This window comes from Doryrhamphus excisus, chromosome 10, assembly GCF_030265055.1.
Source record: "Doryrhamphus excisus isolate RoL2022-K1 chromosome 10, RoL_Dexc_1.0, whole genome shotgun sequence".
Taxonomy (NCBI): Eukaryota; Metazoa; Chordata; class Actinopteri; order Syngnathiformes; family Syngnathidae; genus Doryrhamphus; species Doryrhamphus excisus.
In genome coordinates, this window is record NC_080475.1 from 15,158,785 (window position 1) to 15,175,833 (window position 17,049).

The 17,049-nt window shown below is 38.7% G+C and overlaps 1 protein-coding gene across 3 annotated transcripts in view; it reads left to right on the plus strand.

The window, feature by feature from the left end:
* The window catches only part of soga1 (suppressor of glucose, autophagy associated 1), a 44,671-nt gene extending 30,138 nt beyond the window's left edge, over positions 1-14,533 (plus strand). For 2 of the 3 annotated variants that reach the window (XM_058084257.1, XM_058084258.1), the window contains exons 11-24: positions 1,470-1,598; positions 2,646-2,744; positions 2,836-3,066; positions 3,167-3,283; positions 3,910-4,077; positions 5,329-5,478; positions 5,562-5,663; positions 5,795-5,850; positions 6,330-6,444; positions 6,718-7,296; positions 8,623-8,890; positions 8,965-9,183; positions 10,587-10,972; positions 12,196-14,533. In XM_058084257.1, the coding sequence (XP_057940240.1) occupies positions 1,470-1,598; positions 2,646-2,744; positions 2,836-3,066; positions 3,167-3,283; positions 3,910-4,077; positions 5,329-5,478; positions 5,562-5,663; positions 5,795-5,850; positions 6,330-6,444; positions 6,718-7,296; positions 8,623-8,890; positions 8,965-9,183; positions 10,587-10,972; positions 12,196-12,339 (2,763 nt within the window). In that variant the 3' untranslated portion in view covers positions 12,340-14,533. The remainder of the gene's footprint in view (positions 1-1,469; positions 1,599-2,645; positions 2,745-2,835; positions 3,067-3,166; positions 3,284-3,909; positions 4,078-5,328; positions 5,479-5,561; positions 5,664-5,794; positions 5,851-6,329; positions 6,445-6,717; positions 7,297-8,622; positions 8,891-8,964; positions 9,184-10,586; positions 10,973-12,195) is intronic. The other variant, XM_058084259.1, reaches the window with a different exon arrangement.
* Positions 14,534-17,049: the final 2,516 nt, after the last annotated feature.

The window sequence follows — 17,049 nt, forward strand, 5'->3', positions numbered from 1 at the left end:
AAGTAAAGTAAGCAAAGTCCAAGTCCAAACAAAGTTAGGAGAAAAATGTCTTATTCTAAAAAAAAAAAAAGGCGTAACTTTACGAGCATAAAGTAGTCATATTATGAGGAAAATTAATGTTACATTTTTTTATATGAATTCATTCCAATATTTCTAGTTCATTCGTGTAAAATGACTTTCAGCCCCCGGGCCACACTTTGGACACCTCTGCCGTAGACAATGATGTTGAATTGACAGTCACAATTTTCGGAGAATAAACCATGTTAATAATAATCATATTATCCAATTTAATGTTAATAGCATACAGTTGAAATATTAAAGAAAAAAAAATATTGTTATTTTTTTCAAGTCGTCATGTGTAACAAATGATACATTTCTGTAAAATGAAGTTATGGAAAATGTAATAATATTATGGGAATAAAGTCAAAATATTATATGACAAAATGAAGAAAAAACAACATTAATTAAGTAAAGTATTAAGTAAACAAAGTCCAAATGTTAGGAGAAAAATGTCAATATTCTAAAAAGAAAAAAGGTGTAACTTTACGTGCATAAAGTAGTCATATTATGAGGAAAATTAATGTTAATTTTTTATATTAATTCATTCCAATATTTCTAGTTCATTCTTGCCCTGACTGCCCTGAGGGCTGCAAATGGCCCCCGGGCCACACTTTAGACATCTCTGCCCTAGACCATGATGTTGAATTGACAGTTGTTTTGAGGCTTCCGTGGTGCTACTCGTCAGAGAAGATGCCTTTTCTCATAATTGGCTTCACTTGTGTACGCAGGTCAAAGGTCAATGAGCTTTCCAATCAAATGTTGTGTTCCAATAATTAGTGTTAAAGTTCATTTAGTTGAATTTGGCAGGCAATTCTGTGCAACATTGTGCAGTTAAGTAAATAATTGAAACGTAATGTAGACTCCATTAGAGGCCATCTCTGAGTGCAAACACCCCCCTACGCTTCCCCCCCCTCCCCCTTTTTCCTTTCCTTCCCTCTGCATGGGCACCATCATTTTCTGCACTTCTTCATTCATCCCCTGCTTCCCTTCTTTTTAAACTTCCTTCTCTCTCTTTCTCTTGCACTTTTCACACTCCTCCATGACCATGAAACATCATTTCTTCCTCCGCCACCTTGGCTCCGCCCTCTCCTCTTAACACTCACTGACCTTTCACCCCTCCCCTCCTCTCTGCCATCCTGGGTCTTTTTCTCCTTCACTCAGCCTTTCATCCTTTCCTCTATTTTCCTCTTTTTTCTCCTCTCCACACTCTCCTTCTCCTCTCTGACCAAGCTCTTTTTCCTCTACATTCTGTTTTTTGTCTTGTGACACCCACCCATTTTTATTTTTCTCCATGTGTGTTTGTCTTCTTGCTTTTCCACATCCTGTCGCCACCCTTTATGATTTCTTCTTCTTTTCTATATTTGTTTTTCATTTCTTTCTCCATTGACTCGCCCATGCATGAAATGCAGCAGAAACCTGATTGTAGGGACCAGTCGCAGCCCGAGGTCAAAGGGGAAACGGACAAGGAAGGCCATAAAGACGAAAGCAGTGAGACAGGAAACAAGTTCACAGAGGAGGAGACGGGAGATGATGCATCGGTAAAGCACAATATATTATTATACTACTATTTATAGTATAATATACTAATATTATCAATATAGGGATCAATGTCGTATTGATAAGTGAGACAGGGAAACAGGAAGTTCACAGAGATGATGCACCGGTAAATCACACGACAACACAATGATTTCCTACTTTTGATACACAACAATATTATCAATATATTATCAATATATATATTATATTAATATTATATTATATATAATTATATATAACATATTATATTAATATTATACAAATATATTATTATATGTTATACTAATATTTCATTCATTCATTCATTTTCTACCGCTTTTTCCTCACGAGGGTCGCAGGGGTGCTGGAGCCTATCCCAGCTGTCTTGGGGCGAGAGGTGGGGTACACCCTGGACTGGTGGCCAGCCAATCACAAGGCACATATAGACAAACAACCATTCACACTCACATTCATATACTAACATTTATAATATCATATACTGATACTAATATTATCAATATAGGGATCAATGATATATTGATCAGTGAGACAGGAAACAAGTTCACCAATATATATATTATATTAATATTACATTATAATGCATTATATATATATAACTTGTTTTAATATAATATATTAATATTATACTAATATTTATAATATACTTATACTAATATTATACTAATTATCAATATTATTAATATTTATATTTATTATTAGTAGTAGTATCATATAATTAATAATTATCAATATAGGGATCAAGATAACATTGATCCCTCACTAGATGAAGGTTTTTCATGTCTATTGTAGGAGGTAATGCACGTCTAAAGGGGACTATAGGGAGGTTAGTCCGTGTCTACATGGTTCTAATAATGTTAAAAACTGGTTTTTGAAGGTCCTAAATGGGCTTACTTTGTGCTCTGTCGGGTTTGGAACCAATGGACCCCAATAGACGAGGGGTGACTGTACATTCAATTTACTGCATCTGATATTTAATACAGAATAAGGATGCTCATTCCTCCTTGTTCACTCTCGCCTCATATTTTTTTTCTTTTTCCTTATTCACTAAGCCCGTTCAGTCTGGTGATCCACATGCCGAGTTGAATGGTGATGAGAAGATGGTGGAGGAGCGAAAGGCCCAGAGAGACATCACACTCAGACTTTCTCAGGTTAGAATAACCCGAGAAAGGGTAAATCCATTGGTATCCATCGGGTACCCAATCAATTTGCCCTATTTCCATCTCTGTGTCAACCTCTCAGCTCCAGGGGGAGCAGCAGAAAGCTCTGCTCCGTCGGGACTTCCAGCTGCAGAGTTTGGGCTTGCAGGCTCGACTCCAGCAGAAGTTGTGGGGCCAAGAGAGGACCCTCCTGGTGCAGGAGTCTCAGCACCTCAAACAAGCTCTGCTCCTTCTCAGCCTCAAACTACGCTGCTTCATCAAACACTGGAGGCTGGGCTGCAAGAAGGATGCAGAGTGGAAAGATATACTGGAGGTATGAGCATCATGTGGCAATACTGTTGTATGCTCATGTAATTGTGGAATCGCCGCATTGGGCAAAACAGTTAAAATGATGATGATGATTGGCTTTCTAGATAAACAACCTGAAGGACCTTTACCTTTTACTGGAGGAAGACAACCTGACAAGCCCTTCCCATCGAACTGAGGAAAAGGCTGATGCAGACGAACACACGCCTGACCCGGCAATCAAGGTGTGTCATATAAACCAACACAGGATGATAATTGTCCGACAAATTAGTATCGATAATCAATATTATTGGCAACAAACTCGATAGAGCAGCTCCACACAACAATACTTTCTAGATTTTCCAGAATCTGCACCTATTCATAATGTGGTGCTAGTCATAATGTGCTATATATATCACTATATTGACACTTACTATGGTACCCATTATGTCATTGGATGGTCATATCACCTCGTACTTTGGTACAGAAAAAAAAGAAAGAAAAAAACCCCATAAACTATATTAGGAAAGCAGGAAGTGAACAAATGTAACAGTTACTGATTGTAAAAGCACCTCATACCAAAGTACGAGGTGCATTATTTAAAAAAAAAAAAAAAACTGTATTATGGAAAGCAGGAAGTGAACAAATGTAACAGTTACTGATTGTAAAAGTACCAGATGGAGGGGTAGGATTTAATAAGCTTTGCTTCTTCCTACTCCTTTTGGACATGTGGAACTGTGAACTGATTATGTGATGCATTCAATTGGAATCTGATGCATGTTCAAATGAAATAAAACCATTACCATTACCATATTCCATCTGCACTTCCTTGCATTTGTGCTTCCCGATTCCTGTTTTTTTCACTCTATAGCTGAGCGCTGTGAGCAGCACCTTGGCAGACCTGAAGGTGGCACTGCAGGATCTTAGCGGCGAGCTGCACCAGGAGCGACAAGGCTCCCAGGAGCTGACACAGCAGTTTGCCAAGGCCAAGGCATCATGGGAAGTGGAGAGGACGGAACTCAAGAGCCTCATCACTCAGGTGAGATAAAAGCAATAAAAGCAATATTAATTATTATAATAGTCACACATTCATTTCCTTTGCGTTGCTTGTGCAATTCAGGTAACAAGAGGTCATACGTACATGAAAACATACATAAAATAACAATAAAAGTCTCTGTACCCTTGACTGATAGATAGTAAATACGAGTTATTATTGTCATTTTTGTCATATTTAACGATGAACTGTGCTTACATGAGGACCTCATCAGACCACCTTCATGAACTAATAGGACTCTGTTTCCATAGGAGACAGGATTTGTACACTAGGGGCACATCACCAATGTGTCCAAATGATAGGCCTCTACATTGGACTGTGTGGACTTACACATAGGATCTGACAGGGGCAGGGGGGAAAAAAAAAAAGGAAAAGCCGAGAGCTCAGCGACTCATAAAAAATTCAAGTGATCTCACCGACGAGCTCTTTGACACTGCGTCCAATTTATGGGGAGTGCAGAAGGAGGGCGAGAAAGCTGTTATAGGAAGATTGTTTACGGTTAGAGAGGTGAGAATGAAGGCCAGCACAGAATTTGGAGTATGAACAAAAGTATTCGGACAGGAAGTGAAAATAGTGGGGATTTTTGTACCACTATGGATAGATATCCTTTATTGTCATTGCACAATAACACAGCAGTGAAATTGCCAACGAAATGTCGTTGCCTGGCTCCCGTATAATAATAAATAATAAATAATAATGTGGAGAATAAATACATGACATCAAATATGAACAACAATGTACAGCGTAAACAGTAAAGTGCACAAATAATTTAAATAATTTTGAATAAATAATAATAATTTAGGCTGCACGGCGGTCGTGTGGTTAGCGCACAGACCTCACAGCTCGAAGACCGGGGTTCAATTCCACCCTCGGCCATCTCTGTGTGGAGTTTGCATGTTCTCCCCGTGTATGTGTGGGTTTTCTCCGGGTATTCCGGTTTCCTCCCACATTCCAAAAACATGCTAGGTTAATTAGCGACTCCAAATTGTCCATGGGTATGAATGTGAGTGTGAATGGTTGTTTGTCTATATGTGCCCTGTGATTGGCTGCCAACCAGTCCAGGGTGTACCCCGCCTCTCACCCGAAGACAGCTGGGATAGGCTCCAGCACCCACCGCATGACCCTTGTGAGGAAAAGCGGTAAAAAATGAATGAATGAAGACAACAAAGGAGGAATTTTTGATTATTGTGATCAATGATGTTACCATAAACAGACTTTATTTAATTTTAATTCCAGCTTGAGACCAAAACAGGAAAAGCTGCGGCTGTGTCCTTGTCTGATGTAATGGACCCGCCTGACCTGAAGGTGACGCTGAAGAGAGAGCGGGAGGAACACCAACACCTTCTGGCTGAGTCCTATGCAGCTGTGATGGACCTTACCAAGCAGGTACATCTATACGCTTTAGGTGGGAGTTATTAGATTATGAAAGGATATTCATGCATATCCTCTTCTTGTCTGTCTGCCATCAGCTTCAGATCGGCGAGAGGAACTGGGGAAGGGAGAAGCTGGAGCTGCTGGAGAGGTTCAGTCAGGAGAGAGCTCAGTGGGAGCAGAGGCTGAGAGAGGCTAAGGTAAACACGTCTAATGTCCAAATTGCTGCTGCGTAACTACATCATGCAACCATGAACACCTTTAACTTGAAATCTAGCACCCTCACCTGGACAGTTGGTGCAAAAGCAACTCATTTTTTTATTCTTTACAGTTAAAGTCATCAAGAGTGGATTCCTCTGTAGACGCAGTTGGCACCAATGCAACAAGGTACAATATAATATCCAATGTTTTAATTACATTGGACAACAAAGGAAGTGTTAACAGAATTAGAATTTATGACCAGCTGATCTGATTAATTTAATCACATTTTTGTCTATAGTTAACTCATAATTAATCATATTTAATTGCAGATTTTTATCTATAATAAGTACAGATTTAAACCTCTTTGTGGTAAACAATTTGATCTGCAACCACATCAATCAAATTTTATGCAAAGAGATGTCGAAAGGGGGGCTGCACAGCTGGGAGACCAGGGTTCAATTCCACCCTCGGCCATCTCTGTGTGGAGTTTTACATGTTCTCCCCGTGCATGCGTGGGTTTTCTCCGGGTACTCCGGTTTCCTCCCACATTCCAAAAACATGCTAGGTTAATTGGCCACTCCAAATTTTCCATAGGTATGAATGTGAGTGTGAATGGTTGTTTGTCTGTACATTTTCATTGTATTTACAATTGTTTTCATTACCAGGACCAAATCCACAGCAGAACTGGACATCCCAGACAATCTTGAAGCCGTGCCTCCATTCATTGGTCCACAGCTTGGTGACTGCAACAAGAAGAACTGGACCAATCTGAATAACGAGGTAAGAGAAGATGTGCTCAAATTGTCACTTTTGATGGAAAAACCTCCTTCCTTATGGACATGATGCTACATTGGACCCACCGCTCGATAGATGAGCACGCTCCATTGGGGTTCGAACATTGCTTTCTCGCTCTATTGTGTTTTTTCAAAAAGGAATTAATTTAAAAATGCCTATAATTAGTAATTAATAGTAAGAAATGATGGTGCTAATGACTTCATGTTGACTTGCATCAAAGTGGAAAATAAACTGATTTGAATTCTTGGTCATTTTTAGTCACCAGAGGTCAGCAGTACCTGCAAGACCTGGGACGGACCCAGCGCCAGCAGCTCCTGCAGCAACTTAGCCCCATCAGGACTGGATCTGGAGTCGGTCCAGAGGAGTCACACCGCTCCAGAAAGCACCGGAATCCGGATCTACTACAGCCCCCCTGCTGTCCGCCGCATGGAGCACCAGAGAAGAGCAGCACAGGAGGCCGAAAAGCTGCAAGGGAACCCGAGGAGAACGTCCACCTTGAGTGTCTCCGAGGCAGGCTTGGCTGACCTCCAGCAGCCCAAGTCCTGCTTCTCATCCTCTTATGAACAGTGGTTGAGCTCGCTGTCCAAGCAGCACAGAGAGCTCCTGGAGAGCAGGAGTGGATGCGCTACATCGTCTGTGGATGCCGATGTGCTCAACAACAAAGCCGCATCCTCTGCTGCTAACGGCTTGTCTGATGGGATGACCTCGTCGGCGTTCCACGGCCTGGAAATGGGGGATATTTCTGCTAACTTAAGCGACGACATGAAAGAGATGACCAACTGTGTACGGCAGGCCATTCGTTCGTCATCTCTGGAGAGAAAATCCAGCAGAGAACTAGTAAGTTCATGAAGTGATTTACTTACAGCTACGAGAATACACATCTGTAAGTTCATATATTACGTGCGGAGTTCCCCAGGGGTCAATACTGGGGCCAAAACTGTTCAACTTGTACATCAATGATATCTCCAAAGTTACGAAAGACTTAAAGCTGATATTATTTGCAGATGATACCACTGCTTTTTGTTATGGAGGGAGTACAGATGAAATCATTAGAAAGGTCAGAGAAGAAATGGTTGTATTTAAAAGATGGTTTGATGATAATAGATTGTTCTTGAACCTAAATAAAACAAAAATCATGCTGTTTGGTAACAGCAGAAAGGACACGCACCAGCAAATACAAATAGACGGTGTAGACATTGAAAGGGTGAAGAAAAATACATTTCTGGGTATCACAATAGATAAAAATATGAGCTGGAAACCTCATATTACAAATATACAACATAAGGTGGCCAGAAATATTTCAGTATTTAACAAAGCAAAATTTGTTCTCAATCAGAAATCACTCCACACTCTTTATTGCTCTCTGATTCTACCATATCTTACTTATTGTGTGGAAATATGGGCTAATAACTATAAAAGAAATCTTCACTCGCTAAATGTACTGCAAAAAAGGTCAGTAAGGATAATTCATAATGCCGCCTACAGAGAACATACTAACTCCTTATTTCTAAAATCACAAATACTTAAACTTGCTGATATAGTTCATCTTCAAACAGCTAAAATAATGCATAAGGCTAAAAATAACCAATTCCCTAAAAATACTTCTCTACAAGAGAGGAGAAATATGATCTCAGGGAAGAACTACATTTGAAACACTTATATGCTAGGACTACGTTAAAAAGCCATAGCATTTCAGTATGTGGAATCAAACTATGGAATGGATTGAGTAAGGAAGTCAAACAATGCACAACGATGAGCCAATTAAAAAAAAAACAATACAAGCAGTTGATGTTTGCTAAATACAAGGATGAAGAGTCTTGAACCAGTCATGATGTGCTATATATATCACTATATTATACCCATTATGTCATTGGATGGTCATATCACCTTGTACTTTGATACGTGACAAAAATACATAAAAACAAAAACTTAAATTATATTAGGAAAGCAGGAAGTGAACAAATGTAACAGTTACTGATTGTAAAAGTACCAGATGGAGGGGTAGGATTTAATAAGCTTTGCTTCTTCCTACTCCTTTTGGACATGTGGAACTGTGAACTGATTATGGGATGCACTCAATTGTAATTGCAAAACCATTACCATTACTTCATCAAAACTAGCACATTACATCATCGTAATTTGGGGTAATTATTTCTTTCCCAGGTGGTCGGCATGTCCAGCAGGTCCACGCAGACGACCGCTCAGTGTGTCAGCATCGGACTTCAAACCGACACCCTCCCCAGCAGCAGAGGCGCGGGTTTGCACTCCAAAGCCTGGTCTCCTCGACCGTCATCAGCAACCACCTCGCCATTAGCGTCAGCTCGAACTCGACAGATATCGACATCCCTCGATAAAGTTCACAGCCGAATCGACAGACCCTGTTGTTCACCCAAGTTTGGCTCTCCGAAACTCCAACGTCGGGTGTCCGCTGGTATTTGGACTTCTCGATAACAGTATACTTCTTAGCGACTTTCTTTGTACACTCACTCTGATTTGATTTTCTAGGCTCCACCTCCAGGCTGGATGGAGGTCCAACATCCAGAGACCGCAGCCTGTGGAGCCTCCAGCAGAGAGCCATTAGTGGAAGCGGAGGCTCAGCCTGGGCTCGCTCAACCACCACCAGGGACAGCCCCGTGCTAAGCGGCCTCACCGACGGCCTCTCCAGTCTGTTCAGTGTGGTGGAGCATGCTGGGAGCACGGAGTCACTCTGGAGGGGTGATGGAGGTAAAATATTGGACATTTGAATGTCTTGGAGATGAATGTAAAAGTATGAAAGTATCTATCCATCACTGTATTTATACATTTTTTCAGTCCTTTGTAGAGTTAAATATTCATTATGAGTATTGTTTATTATTGGAACATCATCATTCATTCATTCATTCATTTTCTACCGCTTATCCTCACAAGGTTCGCGGGGGTGCTGGAGCCTATCCCAGCTGTCTTTGGGCAAGAGGCAGCGTACACCCTAGACTGGTGGCCAGCCAATCACAGGGCACATATAGACAAACAACCATTCACACTCACATTCATACCTATGGACAATTTGGAGTCCTTATTCATAAATAAAATATTTTCATAGTTATACAATGGTTTTAATATTATTAGAGCCTTGTTGACATACAATAGCAACCCTACAGCCATCATTACACTAATATTACCAAATATAGTAGATATAATCTGAGAAAATAAACAAATTAAGGCAGGGAATTAGCCATGTTAGAGAGGCATGTTTTGCTAAAAGGTTGTGGTCAAAGCCAGAATCAGGCAGAGGCGGGGTACACCCTGGACTGGTCGCCAGCCAATCACAGGGCACATATAGACAAACAACCATTCACACTCACATTCATACCTATGGACAATTTGGAGTCACCAATTAACCTAGCATGTTTTTGGAATGTGGGAGGAAACCGGAGTACCCGGAGAAAACCCACACATGCACGGGGGAGAACATGCAAACTCCACACAGAGATGGCTGAGGGAGGAATTGAACCCTGGTCTCCTAGCTGTGAGGTCTGCGTGCTAACCACTCAACCGCCGTGCAGCCCGGAACATCATCAATACTCTGATATACAGTATTCATGAACTCATTATTGGACATTGTTGGACAACAAAGGAAGTGTTAACAGAATCAGAATTTATGACCATCTGATCTGATTAATTTAATCACATTTTTGTCCATAGTTAACTCATAATTAATCACATTTAATTGCAGATTTTTATCTATAATAAGTACAGATTTAAATTTCTTTGTAGTAAACAATTTGATCCGCAACCACATCAATCAAATTTTATGCAAAGAGATGTCGAAAGCGGGGCTGCGCGGCGGTCGAATGGTTAGCGCGCAGACCAGGGTTCAATTCCACCCTCGGCCATCTCTGTGTGGAGTTTGCATGTTCTCCGGTTTCCTCCCACATTCCAAAAACATGCTAGGTTAATTGGCGACTCCAAATTGTCCATAGGTATGAATGTGAGTGTGAATGGTTGTTTGTCTATATGTGCCCTGTGATTGGCTGGCCACCAGTCCAGGGTGTACCTGACAGATGGGATAGGCTCCAGACCCTCGTGAGGATAAGCGGTAGAAAATGAATGAATGAATGATCTGATGATGATCAATGATGTGTTTTTAGGTGCTAGTCCAGCACGGCATCCTCACGCTGCAGGAAAACCCTCCTGCGTATCCATCTGCGGCTCCGATCCAAACACTCCACAGCGCTACGGAGGCCTGGTGCAGGACTTCTTCAAGAATGTTTGCAGCACCCGCAAGGAGGGTCTCACCTTGCCAGGAGAGAGGCTGCAAAGAGATGCTCTCGTTGTTGGAGACTTCAACTGCGTGGATGAGCCCAAGCCAGAAGGTCTCGGAGCCTTAGCTGGACTTTGCGGCGGCAACGACAATGTGAGCCGGATTATCAACAAGAGGTTCATGAGACAGACGGCGGGGGACGAGATGGTCAGTATCATGGGAGGAGGAAAGGATGTGGTGGGAAGTCACAGCACAGCAGGATATGGAACCGAGGTGAGGATTGCATACTATTAGACTCTTTTCCATTATTTCATTCTTTCAGGTTTCATTCAGAACTTGGAAATACTTGGAAAATGGCTTCCATCCAACCCTGTCTGTCTCACACCAACTACCCTCATGTCCTCCTTCACTCCTCTACACCTCCTACCTGGCATCATCCTTCTTCCAATATAATCACTATCTCTCCTCTGGACATGTCCCAACCATCTCAGTCTGGCCTCTCTGACTTTATCTCCAAGGCCTTTAAAATATAATGTCCCTCTGGTGTACTTGTGATCCTATCCATCCTGGTCACTCCCAATGAGAACCTCAACATCCTCATCAGATCAGTGGTTCCCAAACTTGACCAACTCGAGGCCCATTGAAAATCTAAAAAATGTCTGCATTCTAAAAAATCTTTTAAAAAAATGCTGCATTTAATAATAATTATTATTATAATAATAACAATAAATTATTACTCTTATTATTAATAATAATTGCAATTATTATTAATAATAATAATAATAATAATTTATTTATTATTTGATAATTGATCATATTAAAATAATAATAATTACTATCATTATTATGATAATAGTAATGATAATTACTATCATCATTATTATTATTACAATAAGACAATTATACAAACAATTATAATTAATAATAATATTAATAATAATTTATTGTATTTTATTTATTTAAATATGTATTATTTATTTTTGTAATATTTAATATATTTAATAATTATTGTTATTAATAATAATAACAATATGTATTATAATAATAATAATAATTATTAGTAGTAGTAGTAGTATTCGAAATGAAATGAAAGCAGGGGGATAAAGGAAGCACAAACTTTTAATCTAATTAATTATACTTTTCATAACTGCATTCAAAACTGGCATGATGACCAGAGAGCTACGTTCCAATCATAAACTATATAAGGTTCCTAAAATATTGTGACAGGTCAATAACACTCAATAGGTTATTACTTAGGCCTATAGAAAATGTAATCGTGCGATAAATATTTTACAATAAAAATAACTTGCAAACATGAATCATATTTGATGACCTCTTATGGTCCATCAGGGGGCCGCGGCCCACACTTTGGGAATCACTGCTCTAGACCAAACAACATCGCTGGTCCCGTCCAAATCTTCCATATGCGTGTGGATGTGGATTTATCATAACAGAGGTTGGTAAAAAGTGAGTTATTGTTTGTGTTCATCTCCTAGGATGGACCCTGTGACTGCATCGTTCAGTCCTTCTCTCTCGCCAGACCTTCTCGAGTCTCTCGTAACTCACTGGGACAGTGCAAACACCGCCCGCATGAGTCCTCGGCCTCCGTCGAGGAGAAAGGAGACACTTTGGCAGAGTGACACCACTTTTATTCTATCCAACACTCAACACATTCCCTCCCATCACTTCATGTAACCACTAGCAAACATAGGACACGTTGCTATTCTACTTATACCAGCAGTCATACTTTAGTCAAGAAACGACCACGATGGACCTACTATATCACCTCTGCTCCTCACTACTTCACCTTTTTACTTTTTGGTTATTTTTTGTCATTTCCGCATGCAGTAAAACCACACAGAAGATTATTAAGACTATTGGGGTGCGTTCACACTTGTTATATCTGGTTCCATTAAAAGTAGGGATGGAAGTAGGGACTGTTTTTTGGGTCCGAGTCATTTGATTTTGAGTATCGGCCGATACCGAGTACCGATCCAATACTTCTATAATACATTTAAAAATGAAGAAGAACAGAGAAACAGATCAATTTTCCACTTTAGCAGAGCATTAGGCTGACTGGTCTTGGACTGGGTAAACTGGCAACCAGTTACGAAAGCTTCCCGATCAATATAAATACCAGTGTGAATGATAAGCAAAGTGTGCGCCGAGTGTCTTTTTGTAGATTGTTGACCCGGACGTACCAAACCACAAGTGTGAACGCAGCTTTTATTGACGATTGTTGTACTTTGGTTACTTTATTACAGTAAATGACTCCAAATATGGGTACCATTGTGTGACGTGTACACACAATATAAACAGAACCACATCAGCTCTAAGAACTCAATTTGCATTCGTATTTATTTGACTACAGGTTAAAAAAAAAACCCAAAGTGCCTGTTTTATTTCTAAGCTAAGCTAATTGAAAACCCCAATTATGTCAACATGATGTCATTTGTTATGTGTCGTCATTTGGCACCCATGGGTGGTGGAGTTGATTAAAACAACAAATAGCGCTAGTGTGAAAGCACCCTCCAACTTTTTGCTTTTTCAAGCATTTCAGCAAAAAATATTTACATTTCTAGTGTGTTTTGAGTTCAAATATATGTTGCCTCTTTTTTGTTGTTGGGGGGAAAAAAAACATCCAATATGAGGATAAGAACAGCAGTGAGCTTATGTATTTCCTATGCTGTCTATTTAGCTTTCATTCCATATGAAAAAGTGCCTGTTACATTGTCTCGCACCAAAACTGGACTCCATGTAGAAAAAAAAAAAAAAAAAACCCAACAGGCCTTTCATTTCAGTGACCAAGATTGTTTTTTTTATGCACAATAAAAGCTACACTAAAGTACTGTATATTTACCACAGTGGAGGGACGACAACAACAAATGGTTTACAGGAATACAATACTTTATCTAGTGCACCTTTTATACCAGTGTTATTTCTGGGAAATATATTCTTTTTTAAGGTTTTTTTTTTCCTATTTATCCAGTTTTTGTAATGTTTTTTTTGAATGGTGCTTTTTGGACCACAGCTACTTGTAGTGGCAAATAACATTGCATGAGATAACACTTTGATTAATCTCATAAGTGTGATTATTGCCAGTAAGAATCCACGTTCTTATGATGGTAGATTGCAAACATGCATGTTAGAAAGTGTTGCGGTGACATACCTCGAAAAGGTTGACGTCATTTTTTCACATCACATCTGCCTTTTCTTTAAGAGTTTTAACGCTGATTATGTTATTAGTCCATTGATTAATTAATTGTCACTTTTACATCACTCATATTCACAAATGAATGAATGGAATTTTTTACTAGTGATGTCACAGGTTTGTTTTTATAATAATGTATAAACATTTATTGGCGATATGTACATTAATTTCTTGCTAGAAGTTCATAGTGTTAGTTAATATTTGGATTTAAGCGGAAAGACTGACTGTAAACTAGCTAGGAATATTATCGATATAATATGCTTGACTCCGAAAAAAAAAAAAACTGAATTAAATAAATAAAAAAGGAACATGATTCTGGTGTATCGTGGATGTAAAAGTAATTTTTTTTAAAGTTATTAATATGATTTTGGATGATTGTTTTGAGGAAAGCTGAATGTCAACAGATGATCTCAATGGGATCGCTGTAGAAATATGTAGCTCTCTCCCTTTATTCACCACACTTTCCTGAGTGCTAGACTTTGCAGCTGATGGAAAAACACAATTTGAATCTTTTCAAGATTATTGCGATGTCTGATGTAGCTTGTAAAACAAAATGATATAAACGCCCACTGTTTGTCATAGACTTCACAAATAAATGTCGAAATTTTCACATGGATTCATTGTGTTTTTGTGTCATGGTTGTCTTTTCGATTCATCTGTCTCAATTTTAGCTTGTTCCCGATTTTGACCGAACACAGCTTTTTATTTTTATTTTTATTTTTATTTTTATTTTTATTTTTATTTTTATTTTTATTTTTATTTTTATTTTTATTTTTATTTTTATTTTTATTTTTATTTTTATTTTTATTTTTATTTTTATTTTTTTAATTGTCATAGTCAAAAACATTCTTGATGGATCTCGGGGGCCAGGGAACGTTACCGAATCTTGGCGTCACACGGTTACCGAACAATTCTGGCACTTGCTGCAATGATTTCCTCTCCATCAAAATGATATAAACGCCCACTGTGTGTCATAGACTTCACAAATAAATGTCGGAATTTTCAATGTGACACAGTGGGGTGAAAAACCCTCCAATGTGACGGAATTACAACAATTCTGCAAAGATGAGTTATTTTTATTTTTACAGTTAAATTGTCATAGTCAAAAACATTCTTGATGGATCTCGGGGGCCAGAGAATGTTACCGAATCTTGGTGTCACAAGGTTACCGAACAATCCTAGCACTTGCTGCGATGATTTCCGCTCCATCAGAATGATATAAAAGCCCACTGTTTGTCATAGACTTCACAAATAAATGTCAGAATTTTCACATGGATTTATTGTGTTTTTGTGTCATGGTTGTCTTTTCGATTCATCTGTCTGAATTTTGGCTTGTTCCCGATTTTGACCGAACACAGCTTTCGTTTTTTTTATTATTTTTTTATTTTTTATTTATTTATTTTATTTTATTTTATTAATTGTCATAGTCAAAAACATTCATGATGGATCTCGGGGGCCAGGGAACGTTACCGAACAATTCTGGCACTTGCTGCGATGATTTCCGCTCCATCCTGTTGAAACCAGGTTTCTTGAACGTGTGAAAATGTGATGACTTCAGGTGTAATGAACGATTGTAACATCTCGACAAAACCACTCACAACGATCCCATGTTTCGCATTGCTTAGAAATTTGCCGTTGTTGTTTATGTTTGTTATCATTTGTTGACGGTAAATCAGCTTTTATGGAAGAAATAGTAAGAATAAGTAAGAATTCTGCAAAAACTCCCGAGATTGTTCAACCGCACAAATTGGTTACGAATCGAACGCGGTATGCAGCAGCCTCTAGCAGTCAACATATAAATTTTTATTACTATTATTATAATTAATTTACTTATTTACACACTTTTTATGTCCTTGTCATATGATGTTAATATTGTATAATATTTTTGCTGTTTATTTCTAATTTATTAAGCATGTCAGTTGAGTGACATGTTATATTATAAATTAAATATCATGTTGAATATAATGGTAAAATAAATGCTATTTGATTTTTTTTTTTTGTTAAATGCATGTAAACCGCCAATGGACGTGGGCACCGTATAAAATATTGCCAGGGGCGCCACAGTGGGTATGGCTGGCTCTGCATGGCCCCCGAGGGGGACGCGCCCAAATGAATGAGAAATACTGAATAATCAGCATCAAAGAATATTATAATTTTTTTTACAGCCTTCATTTTCATTTCTGAGCCAAAAACTCACAGAGAGGAGCATAAAACGGAAGAGGTTAAGCTGTCCCGTATCTCCTTACTTCCACATCGCATCAAGGTGAGCCATTAATTGTACATTCCTAGCCTGAAGAAATACTTCCAATCTAATCTACTTGTTATTCTTCATGATGATGTGTAACTTTTATTTTTGACAGATGGCATCCGGTCATTTCATCATTTTATTCCTGTTTGTGTCTGGAGGAGTGTTTTTTGGAGACGCTGTAAGCAACACACACTTTGCACATTTCTGGACCAAAGACGTGGAAGGCTTTTAAAATGACAGCAAAAAGCAGATATTAATATTATAATATAATATTATTAATATTGAGAAAATGCTGTCTCTATGGTCTGCTTGCTTCCTCTCTGTGTGTGTGTGGCAATAGTGGGCTTTAAAAATACACCCGAACCTTGGATAGTGTCATTAATTCGTTCCAGAAGCTCTGACTCTAACCAAAACAGACACTAACCAAATCAACTCTTCCCATAAGAATCATGTAGATCTTATGAATTTGTTCCAAAAAATATGCAAATATTAGGGATGTTTCGATCACGTTTTTTATGCTGCTGATATTCTGAAAATCCAAGAGTGAAATCAGCCGACATAAGTACTGATGACATCCATGTAATGCAAATGTTAACATTTTTATAATATAATTATAATTATATATTATAATATATATTTATAATATAATGGTTATTTTCATAGCTTATTTCAAGCCAAAAAAAAGCTAATTTTACCAGAATTCCGGTAACCATAAGTCATGTTTTTTTTTTCATTTTGCATTTTTTTCTAATATTCTCACATTATTAACTGAAAACCTGAATTAAAAGCAGGTTTGCCCGCCTTTGCCGGGCCCCTCTACTCGCATCCGCTGCCTCTTCCGTGCCTGGAGAGGAGACAAAATGGAGACACTTGTCAGTCAGTTTGGCACCA